The 23,112-nt window shown below is 47.2% G+C and overlaps 1 protein-coding gene across 1 annotated transcript in view; it reads right to left on the bottom strand.

Annotated features, from left to right (window-relative positions):
- The window catches only part of P2RX7 (purinergic receptor P2X 7), a 55,452-nt gene extending 32,340 nt beyond the window's left edge, over nt 1-23,112 (bottom strand). Inside the window, exons 1-2 of the mRNA XM_003280296.3 lie at nt 22,846-23,112; nt 224-392 (exon numbers count right to left, since the gene is read on the bottom strand). Of these exons, the coding sequence (XP_003280344.1) occupies nt 224-392; nt 22,846-22,970 (294 nt within the window). The 5' untranslated portion in view covers nt 22,971-23,112. The remainder of the gene's footprint in view (nt 1-223; nt 393-22,845) is intronic.

Raw genomic sequence — 23,112 nt, 5'->3', positions numbered from 1 at the left:
GGCTATTTTGAGAAACCCTGTAGGACTTGATAAAGCAAAGAATCATCTCCTGGATCTCACCCAGTTTTGCAATTTTTAGGTTTTCTCAGTTGGGATGTTCACAGAGCTTTTAAAATAGGACCAGCGTTTTTTCTGGAGTGAGGCTTTAGATCCTGGGGGAAAGGAGCAAAGCCCTGGCGATGGTGACCAGCAACGAGCCTGGGAGATGCTACAAGGTGCTTACCTGCAAAGGAAAGGTGTAGTCTGCGGTGTCAAAGACACTGTGCACCAACTTCTTCACTCCGTTCTCCACGATCTCCTCTTTCACCTCTGCTATCCCCTTCACCTTGGTGTGCACAGAACTGATGACAGGCTCTTTCCGCTGGTACAGCTTGTCACTCACCAGAGCAAAGCTAAATGGCAGACATGGGAAAGCATCAACGGGAGGCATAGCACAGCGGGTTGGGATGCAGGCGTTGGAGGATGCAGGCACTTCCATTCCAATCCTAGCTCTGCTGCGTGACTTGCTTCCTTGTGACTTGTTTTCCCTCTCTGGACAATGGGAAGAATAGTCATACTTGCCTCATGGATTGTGAGGATGAAATGAGGGATGTCTGCAGACTCCTTTGCCCAGTATCTGGCACAGGTGAGCACTTGCTACAGGAAAGCTACTGCCCCCAATCCTATTCTTTAATATTCCCTAACACGGACCCTCATAGATAGGACAGCTTCTCAAGTCATAAAGTCCCGACCTGGTGGGTTCACCAGCTTTGTCTGGAGGCTCAGTAAGACATCAGCACCTTCCAGTCTAAGGCTGTATCTGGTGCATTTTCAGAAACACCCATCTGCTTTTATCAATAACATTGAAAATGGCAGCTGCGCTCTCTCTCTTTTTTTTTTTTTTTGAGACAGAGTTTTGCTCTTGTTGCCCAGACTGGAGTGCAATGGTGCGATCTCAGCTCACTGCAACTTCCACCTCCCAGGTTCAAGTGATTCTCCTGCCTCAGCCTCCCAAGTAGCTGGGATTACAGGCGTGAGCCACTGCGCCCAGCCTCTCTTTTTTTTTTATTCCAGAGAAAGGGCCTTGCTCTGTCACCCATGCTGGAGGGCAGTGGTGTGATCGTAGCTCACTGCAGCCTCCAACTCCCGAGCTCAAGTTGATCCTCCCACCTCGGCCTCCTGAGTATCTGGAACTACGGGCATGTACCACCACGCTCAGCTAGTTTTTATTATTTTTTGTAGAGATGGAGTCTCTTTATGTTGCCCAGGCTGGTCTCGAACCCTTGGCCTCAACTGATCCTCCTGCCGGAGCCTCCCAACATGTTGTGGTTACAGGTATGGGCCACCACACCAGGCTGCAGAAGCTGCTCTTTATTGAGCACTTCATATGTGCCAAGTGCTCTACACGCACCATCTCCTTTAATCCTCACAACAGTAGGAGATAGTTACCAGGATTACCGGCATATGCCACTGCACCCAGCCCAAAGGGTTTGTTTTATTATGTTTTTTTGAGATGGAGTCTTGCTCTGTAGCCCAGGCTGGAGTGCAGTGGCGCCATCTCAGTTCACTGCAAACTCTGCCTGCTGGGCTCAAGTGATTTTCCTGCCTCAGCCTCCAGAGTAGCTGGGATTACAGGTGCATACCACCACACTTGGCTAATTTTTGTATTTTTAGTAGAGACAAGGTTTCGTCATGTTGGTCAGGCTGGTCTTGAATGCCCAACCTCAAGTGATCCACCCGCCTCAGCCTCCCAAAGTACTGGGATTACAGGTGTGAGCCACCGCACCCAGCCCTAAAGGGTTTGTTTTAAATGCTTTGTTTACTCATTCAGACTTTATTTATTTAGTCCCTTCTCTCTGCCCAGCTGCTGAGTGATATTAGCAAGTCTAAGATGCTGGCTGCCCTCTGTGAGCTGACCTTGGGAAGCTGAGACAGAGTGGGCCAAGGCTCAGTCCCAGCTGTTCTCCACCTTGGCTGTGTAAATCACCCAGGGAGCTTTCAAAATTGCAGGTCCCCAGTCCCATCCCTGGAGACTATGATTCCATGGGTTGGGGGAGTTATCCAGACACCCACATATTTTTTAAAAGTTCCCAAGTGATTCTAATGCATAGCCAGGGCTGAGAACCACTAGTAGGCTCCTGAAAAGACAGCTCAGATTTGACAATAGCAAGTACATTTGAAGAAGAGCATTCCCCATGGCCCAGCAATAAAACTCTTACATTTGTGCCCTAGAGAAACTCTTGTACATGTGCCGGGGGAGCTGTGGACAAGAATGTTTCTGCAGCATTGCTTGTAAGAGGGAAAGGAGGAAATAACCTAAATGTACTCAAACAACAAATGGATAAATAAATTGTTGGATTCATACAATGAGATGCTTTGAGCCAGGCACAGTGGCTCACGCCTGTAATCCCAGAACTTTGGGAGGCCGAGGCGGATGGATAACCTGAGGTCAGGAGTTTGAGGCCATCCTGGCCAATATGGTGAAATCTCGTCTCTACTAAAAATAAAAATTAGCTGGGTACGATGGCGTGAGCCTGTAGTCCTACCTACTCGGGAGGCTGAGGCAGGAGAATCGCTTGAACCTGGGAGATGGAAGTTCCAGTGAGCTGAGATTGCGCCACTGCACTCCAGCCTGGGCAACAAGAGCGAAGCTCCGTCTCAAAAAACAAAACAAAACAAAAAACAAAGAACAAAAATTAGCTGGGTGTGGTGGCACATGCCTGTAGTCCCAGCTACTCTGGAGGCCAAGGTGGGAGGATTGCTTGGGCCCAGGAGGTCAAGGCTACAGTAAGCTGTGATTGCACCCCTGTACTCCAGCCTGGGCAACAGAGTGAGACCCTGTCTCAAAAAATAATAATAAAATAATTTTTAAAAATGAGATGCTTTGCAGCAGTGAAAATGAATTGACTAGGCCTGATATAGTGGCTCACACCTGTAATCTCAGCATTTTGGGAGGCCAAGGCGGGTGAATCACTTGAGGTTAGGAGTTCAGGACTAGCCTGACCAACATGGTGAAGCCCTCTCTCTACTAAAAATACAAAAAATTAGCCGGGTGTGGTGGCATGCGCCTGTAATCCCAACTACTCAGGAGGGTGAGGCAGGAGAATCGTTTGAACCAGGGAAGTGGAGGTTGCAGGTGTCCAAGGTCACACTATTGCACTCCAGCCTGGGCAAATAACATTGATGAACCTTGAAAACAATATAATTTATGGCTGGAGTTCAAGCGATTCTCCTGCCTCAGCCTCCCAGGTAGGTGGGTAGCTGGTGCCACTACACCCAGCTAAGTCAAACAGACCAGTCACAAAAGGCCACATATTGTATGATTCCATTTATATGAAATATCCAGAATAGGTAAATCCACAGAGACAGAGAGTAGATTGGTCGTTGCAGGGGACAGAGTGGGGAGAAATGGGGAGTGACTCCTGAGGGGCATGGGGCATCCTTTTGGGGTGATGAAAATGTTCTGGAACTAGATAGATAGAGGTGGTGGTTGCACAGCCCAAAATGCCACTGAATTGTTCATGTTTACAGTGGTTAATTTAATGTTATGTGAATTTCACCCCAATACAAATTATATTTTTTACATATGTAGACATATATGTGCTATAGAAATATTAAAACAAACAAGGGAATTAAAAATGTCAAATTCAGGATTTCTTTTAGGCTGGGCGCCGTGGCTCATGCCTATAATCCCAGCACTTTGGGAGGCCAAGGCAGGTAGATCATCTCAGGCCCTGGGTTTGAAACCAACCTGGCCAACATGGCAAAACCCCGTCTCTACTAAAAATACAAAAATTAGCCAGTTGTGGTGGTGTGTGCCTGTAGTCCCAGCTACTCCGGAGGCTGAGGCAGGAACCCGGGAGACAGAGGTTGCAGTGAGCCGAGATGGCGCCACTGCACTCCAGCCTGGGTGATAGAGTGAGACTCTGTCTCAAAAAGAAAAGGATTTCGTTTAGAGATGGAGTCTTGCTATGTTGCCCATGCTGGAACACAGTGGCTATTTCACAGGTGCAATCAGCACACTACAGCCACAAACTCCTGGGCTCAAGTGATCTTCCCATCTCGGCCTCCTGAGTAGCTCGGGCTGCAGGTGTAGCCACTGTGCCCGGCTGCAGGATGTTTATAAAGCGAAAGGAAAGAGAATGGGATGAAGGATGAGTTTGCAGGGAGCAAAACTGGATTAGTAATGCTTTATTTCTTAAGTTGGATGGTGGTACGTGGGTGTTATATTATTCACAATACATTTTAGTATTTCTATAACATTTATTTATTACTTATTTGAGATGGAGCCTCACTCTGTTGCCAAGGCTAGAGTGCAATGGTGCGATCTCAGCTCACTGCAACCTCCGCCTCCCAGGTTCAAGTGATTCTCCTGCCTCAGCCTCCCAAGTAGCTGGGATTACAGGCACCCACCATCATGCCCAGCGAATTTTTGTATTTTTAGTAGAGACGGGGTTTCTCCATGTTGGTCAGGCTGGTCTTGAACTCCCGACCTCAGGTGATCCACCCGCCTTGGCCTCCCAAAGTGTTGGGATTACAGGCATGAGCCACTGCACACAGCCAACATTTATTTAAAAAGAAGGATTTTCTAGAAAGATGTTGGGGTAAGATACCCAGATTTGAGACCCAATCAGCACATACAAGACATAGCTATTAAATAGAATTCCATAGACAAATATGATAACACTTGCTCATTAATACATTTCGGCCCAGCATCCCAACACATACATGGTGCGTGCAGCGCTTTCTCATGCTGAATGTTGCAACGTTCTCCTGGAACAACACTGGGTCATGTGACCCACCATTTGGGAAGCTCAGTTCTGATCTCTCATGTTCATCCCACAATGTGCAACATAGATCGATCAGCCTTAATGGAATCAGGCCCTCTCCTAAACAGAAAACCTGTCTCTGTGTCATCATGAACATGTAAATTTTAAGAATTAAAATGCTTCAGAGCTGCGTCAAAGACAAAAAGGGAATGAAAGCGAGTTTGCACACCTTACCTGTCGGGGGGATCCTGTGATCATGAAAGTGAGTTGTAGTGTCCTTCCTTTGGAAAGAAAGTGCTAATGATCATCCCAGAAATACTCTCCCAACCTTGCTTGGTGACTAAGGCAAGCCATGTCACCCCTCCAGGTGGTAGGTTTAATCCCCAAATGAAGAGAGAGCTCCCAGCCTCCCCAATCCCCATGACCTTTTTGTTCTAAGAGGCTATAATGTTATGCATTCTGTAGAAGGCAAAGCCACTGGTGCCTGGAGCTAACGGGAGTGTGAAGAACCTAGGGATTTCACTGGGCCGGGGAGGATGGGTAAGTTGTGGGGGTGTAGTGGTGTGCGCCTATAGTCACAGCTACTTGTTAGACCGAGGTAGGAGGATCCCTTGAGCCCAGGAGTTCAAGACAAGCCTGGGCAACACAGTGAGACTCCAGTCTCTAAAACAGAAAAACAAAGCTGGAAAGATTTTGGGAAGTAGAAGAGAGCTAATGGGAGAGAAGCCAGGGCCACCGATATGGTTTGGCTGTGTCCCCATCCAAATTTCATCTTGAATTGTAGCTCCCATAATTTCCATGTGTTGTGGGAGGGACCTTGTGGGAGATAATTGAATCATGGGGGCGGTTTCCCCCATACTGTTCTCGTGGTAGTGAATACGTCTCATGGGATCTGATGGTTTTATAAGAGGTTTCTTCTTTTGCTTGGTTGTCATTCGCTTTTTGCCTGCCACCATGTAAGACATGACTTTCGACCTCTGCCTTGATTGTGAGGCCTCCCCAGCCATGTGGAACTGTGGGCCCATTAAACCTCTTTCCTTTGTAAAGTACCCGGTCTTGGGTATGTCTTTATTAGCAGCATGAGAACAGACTAATACAGCCATCAAGGGGCACTCACAGGCAAGTCTGGCTGAGGAGGAGCCCTGGAGTGGCAGGGAAATAAGGATGGAGGGTGAGGTTGGGCCCATAGGACCCTCAGGCTGCTTGCTCTGGACCCACCAGATGGAGATGAAGGTGCCCACCATAAAGTCGTTCTTCAGAGTCTCAGTCCACATGCTCTGAATATGAGTGACTGTCACAGACTTACACTGGCATTGCAGGTGGGATGGGCCCCATGCCAGCATGGTTAGATTGTTCTTCAAGCTCTGCAGGGAGGACCTCACTTTCAGCAAAGTTCCTCTCCGTCTTATAGCCCCTGGGCTTCCAGAGCAAAGGTAACATCAAAGGGCTGAGGCCCCAAAGTGTACCCCTTGTATCTCTTAGCTCACGCTCAACCCAAGCCAACAGACATCTTCATGGACCCCTAAAGCATGGTAGCTCCAGGCACTGTGCCTGCAGTGTGGCACAGAGAAGCTTGGCGTGCAGCCTCTGAATATTTTATTTAAAATCCCAAGAGAACTGATCAGGCTCATCGCTGGTCCACCCGGCCATGGTGGGGGCTCAGCAAGGGGCAAGGACCCCTGCTCTGAGAAGAAAGTTGGGGAGAGCCAGCACCCCCAGGGCAAGTTAAATCCCGATTGTATTAGTTTCTGGTTGTTGCTCTAACAAATTACCGCAAACTTAGTGGCTTTCAACAACACTAATTTATTCTTTTGCAGTTTTGGGGGTGAGACTCCTAAAGTCAGTCTAACAGGGTAAAAATCAAGGGTTAAAAAGAAAAAATATAAATTAAGATCACAGCTTGGTGCGGTGACCCACGCCTGTAATTCCAGCACTTTGGGAGGCTGAGGTAGGTGGATAATTTGAGATCAAGAGTTTGAGACCAGCCGGGGCAACATGGCGAAACCCCATTTCTACTAAAAAGGCAAAAATTAGCTAGGTGCAGTGGTGGGTGCCTATAATTCCAGCTACTTGGGAGGCTGAGGTGGGAGACTCGTTTGAACCTGGGAGGCGGAGGTTGCAGTGAGCCAAGATTATGCCATTGCACTCCAGCCTGGGTGACAGAGCAAGACTCTGTCTCAAAATAAATAAATAAATAAATAAACAAATAAATAAATAAGATCCCAGCCCAAGTCATTCCCATAGGCAATGGGAGTGTCTTCTAGATATCTCTTTATGTGCACACCTAGACACACAAATAGATATACTGATGTTACAAACGTGGCTGCAAGCTGTTTTGTAATTTATTTTTATTCAATAATATGTTATTCTTTCTATGACAGTAAAGATATATCTGTGATAAAGATAGATCTGTGATACAGTCATTTTCAGTGGCTAAAGAGTATCTTAGTGTTTAGATTGAACATATGAAATGGCCCATTTTGGCTGGGCGCGGCGGCTCACGCATGTAATCCCAGAACTCTGGGAGGCCAAGGCAGGCAGATCACTTGAGGCCAGGAGTTCAAGACCAGCCTGGCCAACATGGTGGAAACCCCATCTCTACTAAAAATACAAAAATTAGCTGGGCGTGGTGGTGCACACCTGTAATCCCAGCTACTTGGGAGGCTGAGGCAGGAGAATCACTTGAACCTGGGAGGCGGAGGTTGCAGTGAGCCAAGATCGTGCCACTGCACTTCAGCCTGGTGACAGACTGAGACTGTCTCAAGACAAACAAACAAACAAGCAAAAAAACTGCCCATTTTGCATTTTGTAGGCCATAGCTATAGAATATAGGCAGTTCCATATGGTTCGAGCTAAAAGGTACATTGTGATAATTTGTCAACCAGCCTCCAGGATGGATATTTGCTGAAACCTTTGTTCAATTTTCCCAATTATAAACATCTTTTGGTAACCCTAATATAATCCTTACCATGTGCCAACCACTCTTCTAAGTCCATTTTGCTAACATATATTAACTCTTTCAATCCTTACTCTCCCCCACTAAAAACAAAAACAAAAAAACAAAAACAAAAAACCAATTCTATAAGGAAGGTACTAGTATTACCCCCACCTAATAGCTGAATAAATGGTGGCATGAATGAAGTGAGAAGCTTGTCCAAGGTCACATGGTAAATAGCAGCACCAGCTCCAAACACAGCCATGTGGCTTCACAGCCTCAGCTCTCTTAAATGCTACAGTAAATGGAATTCTTTTTTGAATTTCCTTTTCAAACGTTCATTGCTGGTGTGAAAAAGACAACAACACACAATTAAATTTTGTGTGTTGATCTTGTTCCTTGCAACTTGACTGAATTGGTTTATTTGCTCTATCTAACAGTTTTCTTGTGAATTCTTTGGGATTCTCCCCATATGGGATTGTGCCGCCTGTGACTACAGATAGTTTTACTTCATCCTTTACCATCTGGATGCCTTTTATTGCTTTTTCTTGCCTGATTGCTCTGGCTAGAACTTCCAGTACAATGTTGAACGGCAGCGGTGAAAGCAGGCATCCTTGTCCTGTTCCTGATCTCAGGGAGATGCACTCAGGCTGTGCTCCTAAACACTGTGCTCACTGTCTGTCCACCCCGCATTCATGTTGCCAGGAATCCCTGCACAAGCTTCTTCTCACACCTAAGACATTAAGTCCATAGGACAACTTCTGGTTCAAAGGGTGTGCACATTTTATATCTGAGTTCATTTTCCCAAATCACAAAAGCTTAAACCATTTCATGCTTCTATCAGCAAAGCAAGAGTGTGCACACTGCCTCTTCAGAGGGGCTTGGCCCAGCTCAATGGCTCATGTCTGTAATCCCAGCGCTTTGGGAAGCTGAGGTGGGCGGATCACTGGAGGTCAGGAGTTCAAGACCAGCCTGGCCAACATGGTGAAACCTCGTCTCTACTAAAAATACAAAAATTAACCAGGCATGGCGATGTGTGCCTGTAATCCCAGCATTCGGGAGGCTGAGGCAGGAGAATCACTTGAAACCAGGAGGCAGAAGTTACAGTGAGCTGAGATCGTGCCATGCCCTCCAGCTTGGGCAACAGAGTGAGACTCCATCTCAAAAAAAAAAAAAAAAAAAAAAAAAGAGGCTTGACAAATAAGAGGATGGTCATGTGAACTTGGCTGGGACAGTAGAGGGTCTGGTCTCCAGGCCGGGAGCACAGCGCCTGTAGGATGGGAGCTGTGAGTCTGAAGAAGAGGACAGACATAGTAGCAGTGTGCAGCCATTTGAAGAGTAGAAGAGGGACACAAGGCAGAACTCTAACCAAAGGCGAAAGTTACAGGGAGATAGATTGTGGCTCAATATAAGGAAGAAATGTCTAACAGGGCAGTCCCAGAGCAGAACGAGCTTTCCTTGTGGTTGCTGCTGGTGATGGTGAGGAAGATGACGATGATAATTTTCATTTACCCCATCAACTTCCCTTTCTCTACTGTCCCATTTCCATCTGCATTTAAACATCATTTCTCATCTTAAAAATGCCTCCCCTCCCCAGCTTAATCCATCCTACCACCACTCCATGCCTCTCTTCTTTATAGCCAAGTCCCTTGAAAGAGTGAGTCACCAGGCCGGGTACAGTGGCTCACGCCTGTAATCCCAGCACTTTGGGAGGCTGGGGCAGGTGGATCAAGAGGTCAGGAGTTTGAGACCAGCCTGGCCAATATGGTGAAACCCCATCTCTACTTAAAATACAAAAAATTAGGCGGGTGTGGTGGCACATGCCTGTAATCCCAGCTACTTGGAAGGCTGAGGCAGGAGAATCACTTGAACCCAGGAGGCAGAGGTTGTGGTGAGTGGAGATCACACCATCACACTCCAGCCTGGGCGACAGAGGAAGACTGAGTCTCAAAAAAAATAAAATAAAATAAAGGGTAGGGGGAGGGGGGAGGGACAGCATTAGGAGATATACCTAATGCTAAATGATGAGTTAATGGGTGCAGCACACCAACATGGCACATGGATACATATGTAACAAACCTGCACATTGTGCACATGTACCCTAAAACTTAAAGTATAATAATAGTAATAAAGAAAGAAAGAAAGAAAGAAAGAAAGAAAGGGTGAGTCATCACATCCACTTCCACATCTCAATTCACTCACTCCTCTACCCATTCCAGTCTGGCTCCCACCCCCATCCCTTCTCTAAAGCCTCTCTTGCCAAGTAAACAACAACATCATTGTCACTAAATCCAATAGATACACCATGGACCTGACCTTCCTGGAACTGTCAGCAGCAGTTGACACTGACTGTGACCATGCCCCACTTCCCTCGCCTCCTTCCCTTAGCTTGCAGGAATCCACTTGCGCCTGACTTTCATTGGATCGCCATGGCGACTCCTCAGAATCTTTTGGGGACTTCTGCGCTCCCACCCCTTAAAGGTTAGCACTCCTCGGGGGCATGTTCTAGGCCCTTTTGCTTTCTCATCTACATCTTCTCTTGCTGGTCGGTTGCAGCTTCTTCCAGGGTTCTGGTTGCCGTCTATATGCTGGTGTTATAGAAACCTACATCTCAGCTCCAGATTCATATATCCAACCATCCATTCAACATCTCCATTTGTACATTCCATAGACACCTCAAACTCAATGCCTTCAGTCCTGACCTCATCTTCCACCCCAAATTGGCTGTTTCTCCTGCATTTCCTATCCCAGCAAGTTATTCCAGTACCCATCAGTTGCCCAAGCCAGAAGCATGGCGCACTCCTTGACTCATCCTCTCCCTCTTGTCCACTCACCCATTCAGTTGCCAAATCCTACTGTTTCACTTCCTAATATGCTCAAATTCATCTGCTTCTCTCCTCTGCCTCTATCACCTCCTCAGTCCAGGTCACCATCACCTCTCAGATCTGGACGTCCCAATAGTCTCCTAAATGCCCTCCCTTCCTCCAGTCTCACCCCGTCCCCTCTACTCTCTACACTGCAATACTTTAGTGAGAGCATAGGCTCTGGAGTGAGGTTCAATCTCAGCTCTATTGCTTACTGACTACACGACCTTGGGTAAGTGACTTAATCTTTCTAAGTCATTGTTTCTTCTTCTGTAATAAGAGGATATTAGGGCTGGGTGCAGTGGCTCATGCCTGTAATTCCAGAACTTTGGGAGGCCAAGGCGGGTGGCTCATTTGAGGTCAGGAGTTCGAGACCAGCTTGGCCAACATGGTGAGACCCCATCTCTACTAAAAGTACAAAAATTAGCCAGGTGTGTTGGTGCACATCTGTAATCTCAGCTACTCAGGAAGCTGAGGTAGGAGAATCGCTTGAATCCGGAAGGTAGAGGTCGAAGTGAGGCGAGATCATATCACTGCACTCCAGCCTGGGCGACCGAGCGAGACTCTGACTGCCCCACAAAACAAGAGGATATTAGTATTCTATTGGGCAGGGTTTCCAGTTCTAAACAACAGAACTCACTCTGCTGAGTTTAAGAAGAAAGATTGACCAGAAAAGACAAATACCCAGAGGCAGAGAATAGATTCATGGTTACCTGGGTTGAGCAACCACCAGGAGGGAGTAGGAGTGGGGAGTGACTCTTAGCGGGTGTGAGGGCTCTTCCTGGGCTGATGAAATGTTCTGAAACCGGATTGTGATGATGGTTGCACGACTTGGTAAATTTACTAAAAGTCATTGAAATGTATATTTAAAACCGGTGATTTTATGATATGTAAGTTATACCTCAAAAAAGTTGTAAAAAGAGACTTTCTTTTTTTGAGACGGAGTCTCACTCTGCCACCAGGCTGGAGTGCAATGGCATGACCTCGGCTCACTGCAACCTCTGCCTCCTGAGTTCAAGCGATTCTCCTGCCTCAGCCTCCCGAGTAGCTGGGATTATATAGGTGCCTGCCACCACGCCCAGCTAATTTTTGTATTTTTAGTAGAGACGGGGTTTCACCATGTTGGTCAGGCTGGGCTCGAACTCCTGACCTCAGGTGATCCACCCACCTCGGTCTCCCAGAGTTCTGGGATTACAGACGTGAGCCACTGTGCCTGGCCGATATTATTTTTTTTTGAGATAGGGTCTCACTCGGTCACCCAGGCTGGAGTGCAGTGGCACAAACACAGCTCACTGCAGCCTCAACCTCCCAGGATCAAGCAGTCCTCCCACCTCAGCCTTCCCAGTAGCTGGGACTACAGGCATGCAGCACCATGCCTGGTTAACTCTGAGATGGAGTTTCGCTCTGTCGCCCAGGCTGGAGTGCGGCAGAGCGATCTCAGCTCACTGCACCCTCTGCCTCCCAGGTTTAAGTGATTCTCCTGCCTCGGCCTGCCAAGTAGCTGGGATTACAGGCACCTGCCACCACATCTGGGTAATTTTTTTTTTTTTTTAGTAGAGATAGACTTTCACCATGTTGGCCAGGCTGGTCTCGAATGAACTCCTGACCCCAAGTGATCTGCCCACCTGGGCCTCCCAAATGCTGGGATTACAGACGTGAGCCACCGTGCCCAGCCATTTTTTTTTTTTTTTGAGATGAAGTCTCACTCTGCCCCCTAGGCTGGAGTGCAGTGGCATAATCTCGGCTCGCTGCAGTCTCTGCCTCCCAGGTTCTACCGATTCTTTTGCCTTAGTCTCCTGAGTAGCTGGGACCAGAGGCGCGAGCCCAGCTAACTTTCGTATTTTTAGTAGAGACAGGGTTTCACCATGCTGGCCAGGCTGGTCTTGAACTCCTGACCTCAAGTGATCCACCTGTCTCGGCCTCCCAAAGTGCTGAGATTACAGGCATGAGCCACTGCACCCAGCCAAAGTTAACGATTTTGAGATGGTGAGATGACCCTGTGTCATCCAGGTGGGCCCTAAGTGCCATTACATGCGTTCTTATAAGAGAGAGGCAGAAGGAGATTTGACACACGCACAAAGAGAAGGCCATGTGAAAACAGGGCAGAGAGGTCTGAAGATGCTGGCCTTGGCTGGGCACAGCAGCTCCCACCTATAATCCCAGCACTTTGGGAGGCCAACGCAGGAGGATCACTTGAGCCCAGGTGTTCAAGACCAGCCTGGGCAAGTTGGTGAGACTCCATGATATGGTAGAGTTGACCTGACCCAATCACATGAGCCCCTTAAAAGAAGACAGTGTTCTTCTTCTGGACCCAGGAGAGAAGTCAGAGATTTGAAGCATAAGGACAATGTGTTGTGTCATAGCAGGCTTGGAGATGGAGAGGAACACGTGGCAGGGAATGTGGGAGGACATCAGAATCTGAGAGTAGCCCCAGGCTGACAGCCAGCGAGAAGCAGATCTCAGTCCTGCAGCCTCAAGGGATTGAATTTTGCCAACAACAAAAATGAGTTTGGAAGTGAATTTTCCCTGGAGTCTCCAGGCAGAACTCAGCCTGCTGACGTCTTGATTTAGGCCTGTGGGACTGTGTTAGTTTCCACTGCTGTGTAACAAATAGAAACTAATACAGCCTCAGACACCCCTCATTCCATAGGGCAGCTCACAGTCTGCAGAGGGACAGAGTGGGGCCCTCTAAGGCATGGGGTCCAAGGAAGGGGATCCCCTATTGTATGGGTCAAAGGGCAGTACTTCCCTCCATTCCTGAATTTGAATTCTGTGCACACCCAGCATCCAGTGTTATTCCTTGTGTATCAAAGTGTTGCCTGGGGCATATGTTTGGAAAGCTTGGGTCTCCTGTTGTGTCCTAGCTGCAAGGGAAGCTGGGACATTCAACTGTGACATGGATTAGGGGAGTGGAACTCATAACACAGAGCGTTCCCGAAACATGGTTAGGCTGTTCAGGTCATGATCACCCACTCCCACAACCAATCTTCCAGGATTATATAGGAGAATCAAATAGGCCAACACACATCACATGCTAAGAACAGAACCTGGCACATGCTAAGTCCTCAGCAGTACTCAGTAGGTGTTATATTTCAAGCAGAATGATCTCTCTAAAATGAAAATATGAGCATAAAACCCTTCATGTTTTCTGTTACGTTTGAATATTTTCTAATAAGATGCTGGGGGCTGGGGGACAGCTCTCCACGCTTTCTCAGTGCCTGCTGGATGCAGCACAAGGCACTCCATGATCTGGCCCCTGCCGTCTTCCCTAGCCCCACCTCGGCCTCGCCTTCTCTGCCACTGTACCGGCCAGCTGTGGGCCTGTAAAAAAGCCAGACAAACTGCTCCTTCCTTTTCCCAGCACTGTGCTACCCATGCAGCGGGACTGGGAGGCTCCAGCCCAGGGTGGGAGGCTGGACTGGGGCAGCATCCCCGGAGGCCTGCGGGTGCAGGAGAGAAGCCTCCATCATTACCCCTTGAAACAAGAAAATCAGACACGGAGGCAGCTTTTCATAAGGCCACAGCCATTCATTTGAAAGAATCATGTTTATCTTTTGACATGATGTGCTTCCAGCTATTTTGGTGTTTTGGTGTTAGACATGAAAAAAAGGATGTGGATAGATGGTAGTAGGCAGGTGTTTTTTTTTGTTTTTTTTTTTTTTTTTTGAGATGGAGTCTTGCTCTGTCAATCTCGGCTCACTGCAAGCTCCGCCTCCCGGGTTCACGCCATTCTCCTGCCTCAGCCTCCTGAGTAGCTGGGACTACAGGCGCCCGCCACCACGCCCAGCTAATTTTTTGTATTTTTAGCAGAGACGGGGTTTCACTGTTAGCCAGGATGGTATCGATCTCCTGACCTCGTGATCCACCCGCCTTGGACTCCCAAAGTGCTGGGATTACAGGCGTGAGCCACCGCACCCGGCCGTAGGCAGGTGTTTTAATTGCTTGCCTGATATTATTTACTTATTTATTTATTTATTTATTTATTTATGGGGTCTCACTCTGTAGCCTAGGCTGGAGTGCAATGGTACGATTTAGGCTCACTGCAACCTCTGCCTCCCAGGTTCAAGTGATTCTCCTGCCTTGGCCTCCCAAGTAGCTGGGATTACAGGCTTGTGCCACCATACCTGGCTAATTTTTGTATTTTTAGTAGAGATGGGATTTTGCCATGTTGACCAGGCTGGTCTTGAACTTCTGACCTCAGGTGATCCAGCTGCCTCAGCCTCCCACAGTGTTGGGATTACAGGCGTGAGCCACCACGCCTGGCCCTTTATTTATTATTTTTTATTACATATATATTTTAAGACAGGGTCTCAGTCAGTCACCCAGGCGAGGGTGCAGTGGCGTGATCACAGCTCACGGCAGTGTCCACCTTTGCCTGGCCTCCTTCACAGTGCTGTGTTAGTCCTCAAGTCTCTCCTTGGTTTTCTTCAAGTTGGTAAAAGGCATCATCGTCCCTCAGGAATCGAGAGCCATCTTTCACCTTCTAGCAAATCTGTCATTTCTGCCTCCAAAACACATCCCAGCTTTGTCCCCCTCTCTCCAGCTCCGCCAGCCTGTTCTAGCCCAAGCCTCCATCTCCTTGCATCTGGCGACCCCAGGAACCTTCTCACTGGTCCCTCACTGTCATTCTTATCCCACCACACTCTATGCTCTGCACAGTGGCCCATGAGGCTTCTAGAAAAATGAGTGAGATGGTTTCACTTCTCAGCATAAAACTTTTCAGTGGCCTCCCATGGCACTGAAAATCAAATAGCAACTCTTCCCCTGACCTGCCCTCAGCTGCGGCTGCTCCCTCCTCTCTCCCCAGGTTCTGGGACATGCTGTCCTTGCTGTTCCTCTTGTGTTTCCAGATCTTTGCATTTACTGTTCTCTTCGTACCGTGTGTCACGTGGCTGGATTCTTCTCCTCCTACGGGGTCACTTCCTGAACTGGGTTATCTCTGACCTTCCACTCAAGCTCTAGCACATTACCCAGGTGTCAAGGGTGGGATGAGAATGTGGCAGACCTCCTGCTTCTACTTCCCTGAAGACAGTCAGGGGCAGGCTGGGTGCGGTGGCTCACGCCTGTAATCTCAGCATTTTGGGAAGCCAAGGCAGACGGATCGCTTGAGGCCAGGAGTTCGAGACCAGCCTAGCCAACACGGCAGAACCCAATCTCTACTAAAAATACAAAAATTATCTGGGTGTGGTGGCGCGTGCATGTAGTCCCTACTAGGGAGGCGAGGCAGGAGAATGGCATGAACCCAGGAGGCGGGGGTTGCAATGAGCCAAGATTGTGCCACTGCACTCCAGTCTGGGTGACAGAGGGAGACCCTGTCTCAAAAAAAAAAAAAAAAAAAAAAATGGTCAGGATGAGAGGGGCCATGCTTGGGTTGGATTTGGATTTGCTCCTGCTGGCATCTGCGGCCTCCCCGGCCTCTGGGCTGGGCTCACTTCTCCTCAGCTGGAGGATGCCCAGACTCACAGGTTTGTGGCCACCCACTGGGAAACAGGCGTCCAGCCAGGAGCTCCACTTTAACAGCCACAAACTAGCATAGCAGCACCATCTCCACGGTCACAGCCAGCCTGGGACCAGACAGCACAGGCTCACTGTTGGCGCCCGTGGAGGCTGACTGGGCAGTGGAGAAGCAGCAGCTCTGAGTGGAATTGTTTCCTCTGCCTCTCTCAATCTTCCTTAGTCTTCTGTGGCCATTGAAAAAGCTTCTGTGAGGACTGGTCTCCAGGGAAGAGGGAAATCCTCCAAAGAGAATGCAACCAGCTTTTATTCCTTTGCTTACAATCTTCCCATGGCTTCTCAACCCACTCGGAATAAAATCGAAAGAATTATCCAGCCGGGCGCCGTGGCTCACACCTGTAATTTCAGCACTTGGAGAGGCCAAGGCGGGCAGATCACCTGAGGTCAGGAGTTCGAGACCAGCCTGGCCAACATGGCGAAACCCCGTCTCCACTAAAAATACAAAAGTTAGCCGGGTGTAGTGGCATGCACCTATAGCCCCAGTTACTGGGGAGGCTGAGGTGGGAAAATCACCTGAGCCTGGGAGATGGAGGCTGCAGTGAGCCAAGATCATACCACTGCACTCCAGTCTCGGTAACCAGAGTGAGAACCTGTTTCAAAAAATAAAAAAGAATTCTCCAAGGTGGCGCCACCATAGGCGGCTTGGTTTAAGCAACAGCTTGGTGGTCACAGAAACCAAATAGCAGTAAAGTACCAAGGTGAGCTGGCAACCTCCATGGGCCAACAAGCACGTCCCAGATGAGGAGCAGGGCTCCTGGTGGGACTCAGGAAGGGGCCGAGGTAGGAATAGGAGGTCAGCAATTGCTGATGGAGTCTCCACAGCCCAGCTGCAGGGCTGAGACAAGCCAGGACTAGAGAGGTAGACTTAGAAATCCCTAATTTCTGGCTTTTGGAAAGACCTTGTAATAGATCACTGATTTTTGTCTGCCTACCCTCCCCACTTACTTTTCCCATTTTGTCTGGTAACAGAATCTTCCTTCTTAAGGAAAATCCACTGGATGTGGTTCACACAGGGCTCACACGGCTCCCTCGTCTTCTCCCTACTTCCTGCCACGGGAGCCAGCACATGACCCAGGCTGGCCAATGGGATGACACCTTGGCCCTGGCCACAGTGGTTAGTTCAGGGATGGATCTGTAACTCACATCTGATCAATCAGAGTCTTTCTTGGGACTTTCCTAGCAGTGCTATCAGGAAAGACTTGTTTGCTCATCTGAGGTTGTTAAAAGAAGAGAATGTGAGGATATCTTGCTACATACAGGGTTGTTCAAGAAAGAAGCCAAATAGAAGCAAATGGAGCCAGGATGTAGGGAGAGGGATCTGCCCTGATGACATAGTTTGAACTCTTATCTTCAACCATGTCCAAGGACAGCACCATCTCTTCAACTGCCCAGTTACATGATCAAATAAATTCCCCTTTGAGGCTTTGTGGTTAAATAAGTTGGGTTTCTGTCACTTACTGCCCAAACGATCCTGGCTGACACAGACCTGCTTAGCATCCTATCTACACAGACCTCCAACACAAACTCATCTTGTAGCCGCATCCCTGCCTTTGACTCCAGATCTGAACTTGGTTGTGAGAATAGGAGAAGCTGAACAGCCTCTTGGTTCATTTCCTCCATAACCAGTCCCTGCTTTGTATCACATTTTCAATAACCGAGGTCCTGTCTCCTTATCCTGGTTCTTAGTCCTTCCAGCCCCAGTAGGGAAGCTGGCCAGAACCTGTCGCTGCTGTATCCTGAACATTGCTCTAGCCTGTCTGGATTTCCACCCATGGTCCACACCAGTCCTACTTGATGCAAAATACATTCCCCAATTCCTATGCCCCATGGGTCCACCCATTTCACAGATGGCTAAGTCATGGTTACACGAACTTAAGGCTTCACAGAGCAACTTAAGGCAGCATTTCCCAACCTGTGTACTGTGAGACTCCATTTGGCCATTTAGTGAGATGTTAATAGATAGTCCATTAACCAAGAGGAAAAAGCAAAGCTGGCGATAGTTTTTTCTTCCATTTTATATTTTAAAATACAAACAGTAGAGAAACTTTTATTTGAAGGTTATCTTCTAAAGTTGGCACTTAAGATGAAAATCATGGCTCATCAAAATTGCCTTTTAAACCCTTAAATTGTCCACAAAGCATAGCAAACACCTCCCACTTCCCAGTGGGTCTGCTGGAGCCAATTTTGCCTCCAGATCTAGAACAAGTTGCTGTTTTTACAGTTTTGCTCCAGGTGAAGGTGAAGGAGTTGACTTATTTTAGGGGTCGTGTGGCTGAAAAATATGTACCTAGATTAATAAGTAGAGCAGCAAGATGCTCGCTAAAAAGCATGTGGGAACAGAGACTGACGGAGGGAACACCAGATGCCAGTACCCCATCTCACACCTACTCCAGGGAATCCGGTTGCTGAATCATTGCATTATTTATATTGTTCTCTCTCTTTCCATGTCCCCATGGAACATGTATAACTGAATTTGAGGGAGTTAAATACATGTAAGTTATGATTTCACTATGTGAAAGAAAAATATTTATCATTACAAGGTGTTCTCATAGTAATCTGTTTTTAGAAATTTTATTATTATACAATAATCTACTTTTAATAAATTGAAGGCTGGCCATGATGACTCACACTAGTAATCCCAGCATTTTGGGAGGCCAAGGCAGGTGGATCGCTTGAGCTCAGGAGTTCAAGACCAGCCTGGACAACTATGGTGAAACCCTGTCTCCACCAAAAATGCAAAAAATTAGCTGGGCGTGGTGGTGTACACCTGTGGTCCCAGCTACTTGGGAGGCTGAGGTGGGAGGATTGCTTGGGCCTGGGAGGCATAGGTTGCAGTGAGCTGAGATCACACCACTGCACTACAGCCTCGGTGACAGAGTGAGACCTCATGTCAAGAAAAAAAAAAAAGAAAAAAGAAAAAAGAAAGAAAAAGGAATTGTAGGCCAGATACAGTGGCTCATGCCTATAATCCTAGCACTTTGGGAGGCCAAAACAGGAGGATCACTTGAGGCCATGAGTTTGAGACCAGCCTGAGCAACATAGGGAGACCCCCATCTCTACAAAAAAAATAAAAAATTAGACATCATGATGTGTGCCTATGGTCCCAGCTACTTGGGAGGATGAGGTGGGAGGATCACTTGAGCCTGAGAAGTTGAGGCTGCAGTGAGCTGTGATCATGCCACTGCACTCCAGCCTAAGGCGACACAATGAGACCCTGTCTCTAAAAAAGAAAGAAATAAAAAGATTGTATGCTGGGCCCAAGAATGTCAGGAAGTCTCATCACTTGCTACATGAAATTGTGACATACAATCTATGTATTAATGCAGAAGGGAGCATTTACTAATTATGCTCTTTACCATTGGTCTTATGACAGCTTATTTAAGTAATATGTCTTTTTTTAGATTTCAGCACATATATATATATAAATATATAAAAAATATATAAATATATATAAAAATATAAAAATATATAAAATATATAAAATATATAATATATATAAAACATATATATAATATATAAATATATATATAAAATATATATAAATACATATATATATTTTTTGAGACAGAGTCTTGCTCTGTGGCTCAGGTTGGAGTGCAGTGGTGCAATCTCAGCTCATTGCAACCTCTACTTCCTAGGTTCAAGTGATTATCTTGCCTCAGCCTCCCAAGTAGCTGGGATTACAGGCAGCCACCACCATGCCCGGCTAATTTTTGTATTTTTAGTACAGATGGGGTTTCCACCACATCGGCCAGGCTGGTCTCGAACTCCTGACCTCAAGTGACCTGCCTGCCTTGGCCTCCCAAAGTGCTGGAATTACAGGCATGGGCCACTGTGCCCAACCCAGCATTTATGTTTATCATTCAATATTTGTTGAACAGTAAACATATGAATCAAATAATAATAATCCTAATAATAGCATTATTAAGAATAAGAACTAACAATCAGGGATTGCTATATGCCATATATTTCTCAAACAGCTTTGCATTTATTAAATGCCTATCAACAATTCTCCCCATTTTACAGATGATGAAACCAAGGCTCAAAGAAGTGAAGGATATTTGAATCCACATTTCCAGATCTCAAATCCTGAACTTGGATGTGGTTACTTTGAGGGCCAGAGCAGAGGATGTATATAAAAATACATACAAGTATTTTATATACATATATACTATTATATAATCAAAAAGATTATTATTATTATTATTATTATTATTATTTTGAGATGGAGTCTTGCTCTGTTGCCTAGCTGGAGTGCAGTGGTATGATCTCAGCTCACTGCAACCTCCACCTCCTGGCTTCAAGCGATTCTCCTGCCTCAGCCTCCCGAGTAGCTGGGATTACAGGCATGCATCACCACGCCCCGCTAATTTTTGTATTTTTAGTAGAGACGGGGTTTCACCATATTGGCCAGGCTGGTCTCAAACTCCTGACTTCATGATCCACCTGCCTCGGCCTCCCAAAGTGTTGGGATTACAGGTATGAGCCACTGCTCCCGGACTCAAAAAGATTATTAAGATTATTTTTAAAAATAGATACCAGTTATGGAGCTCTTATCCTATGTCAGTTATCATGATAAGGGCTGTTCATGCCTTTTTTTTGGTTAATTGCCACAACCCTATGAACAGATGCAGAAACTGAGGCTCAGAGAAGTTAATGACTTGGCCCAGAAGACATAACCAGTATTATGAAATAAGTTACCCTAACTCTTAGTAAACTACACTGCCACTCTCTATAGATACAAATTTCCTCCATCATCATTATCAATCAGCACAGAGAATAAGAGGCACTCACCATCAGGGAAATTCAAATCACAACCACAATGAACTACCACTTCACACCCACTAGCATGGCTTTAATAAAAAAGACAGACAATAGGCTGGGTGTGGCGGCTCATGCCTGTCATCCCAACACTTTGGGAGGCCGAGGTGGGCGGATCACTTGAGGTCAGGAGTTTGAGACCAGCCTGGCCTACATGGCGAAACCTCGTCTCTACTAAAAATACAAAAATTAGCCAGGAGTGGTGACGCACATCTGTAATCCCAGCTACTAGGGAGGCTGAGCAGGAGAATCGCTTGAACCGGGGAGGTGGAGGTTGCAGTGAGCCAAGATTGCGCCACTGGATTCCAGCCTGGGCAACAGAGCAAGACTTCATCTCAAAAACAAAAACAAAACAGCAACAACAAAACCCAAAAAGGCAGACAATAACAAGCTTTGGTGAGGATGTGGAGAAACTGGACCCCTCATACTCTGCTGACGAGAACATAAAAAATTGCAGCTGCTGTGAAATTCAGCTCCACATTCCCCCCAAAGGTGAAGCGTAGTTAACATATGACCTAGCGATTTTATTCTTAGGTACATACTCAAGAGAAAGGAGAATTTATATCCACATAAAACCTTGTACACAAATGTTCACGTGGCATTATTCATGATAGCCAAAAAAGAGAAACAACCCCAATGTCCATCAATGGATGAATGGATAGATAAAAGTGATCTATCCATGCAATGGAATATTACTCAGCCATAAAAAGGAATGACGTATCGGCTGGCTGCAATGGCTCATGCCTGTAATCCTGACACTTTGGGAGGCTGAGGCAGGCAGATCACTTGAGTCCAGGAGTTTGAGACCAGCCTGGACCACATAGTGAGACACTGTCTCTTAAAAAAAAATTGAATGAAGTATCAACACATACTACAACATGGATGAGCATGGAAAACATGCTAAGTGCAAACAGCCAGCCACAAAGGACTGCATATTGTGCGATTCCATTTATATGAAATGTCCAGAATTGGCAAATCCATAGAGGCAGAAAGTAAATTAATGGGTGGAAGGAGGAGGAACAGTGTTGAAAATGATGGCGAAGGAGTGTGGGATTCCTTTTGAGTCAATGAAAATATTCTTTTTTTTTTTTTTTTTTTGAGATGGAGTCTCGCTATGTCGCCCAGGCTGGAGTGCAGTGGCGCGATCTCAGCTCACTGCAAGCTCCGCCTCCCGGGTTCACGCCATTCTCCCGCCTCAGCCTCCTGAGTAGCTGGGACTACAGGCGCCCGTCACTGTGCCCAGCTAATTTTTTGTATTTTTAGTAGAGACGGGGTTTCACCATGGTCTCGATCTCCTGACCTCGTGATCCGCCCGCCTCGGCCTCCCAAAGTGCTGAGATTACAGGCGTGAGCCACCGCGCCCGGCCGAGTCAATGAAAATATTCTAAAATTGATTGTGGGGATGGTTGCACAACTCTGAGAATAATCTGAAAATCATTAAATGGTACCCTTCCAATGGGTAAATTGTATGGTGTATAAATTATATCTCAGTAAGTTTCTTTTAGGAAAAAGAAAAACCAAAAAGCAGGGCCTTCCTGACATTGGTGAGGACCTAAAGTTATAATACATTTTCAAGCCTGGTCCTATTCCTCCCAAGCACGGTGATTCAGATGCCAGCATAATCACTAGGCGTGCCCTGAGATCCTCGCCTCCTCCCTGGGAATCCAGGGTGTTACCCTGTGCTTTCCCACCTTCCCCAGGCACGCCCTGCCCTGCTCGTCCTGGCGGGCCTGGAGTAGAGCTGAAAGGAATCCCGCTCGTCCTGTGGCTTCTCTCTGCTGCAGCCTGGCACCGTTTCCTCTTGCCTGCTGCTGCTTCCTCCCTCCCGCGCAGCTGGCTGTGAGAGCACGTCTCAGATTCGAAAACCATGTGAGATTCAGAATGTGCACCTGAAGCTTCCCCCTGGGGCTTTCTGTGCTGTCGGCCACTGCAGAGATATGTGTCCTCCCAAGATCCCACTTACCAAACGTAGGAAAAGATGATCACGTGGAAGAACCACTTAATGGTGCCATAATTCATGCTCTGGATCCGAGTGACTTTGTTCGTCTCATACTGGAAAACATCACTGCAGCTGCAGCAGGCTGGCATGGTGACAGGCTCCCTCCCTGCGCGGAGCTGGACCAGAGCTCTACTCTCCTGACCAGGCCACAGCAAGCCCCCTCCCAGTAACTGCGAAATGAAACCTACTGGTTTTTAGCAGGAGTCTTTAACTTCAAGCTCCTCCAATGAC

Source organism: Nomascus leucogenys, chromosome 10 (assembly GCF_006542625.1).
Source record: "Nomascus leucogenys isolate Asia chromosome 10, Asia_NLE_v1, whole genome shotgun sequence".
NCBI classification, from domain to species: domain Eukaryota; kingdom Metazoa; phylum Chordata; class Mammalia; order Primates; family Hylobatidae; genus Nomascus; species Nomascus leucogenys.
Note: the sequence above shows the minus strand (reverse complement) of the source record. Positions and strands in the feature narration are given on the sequence as shown.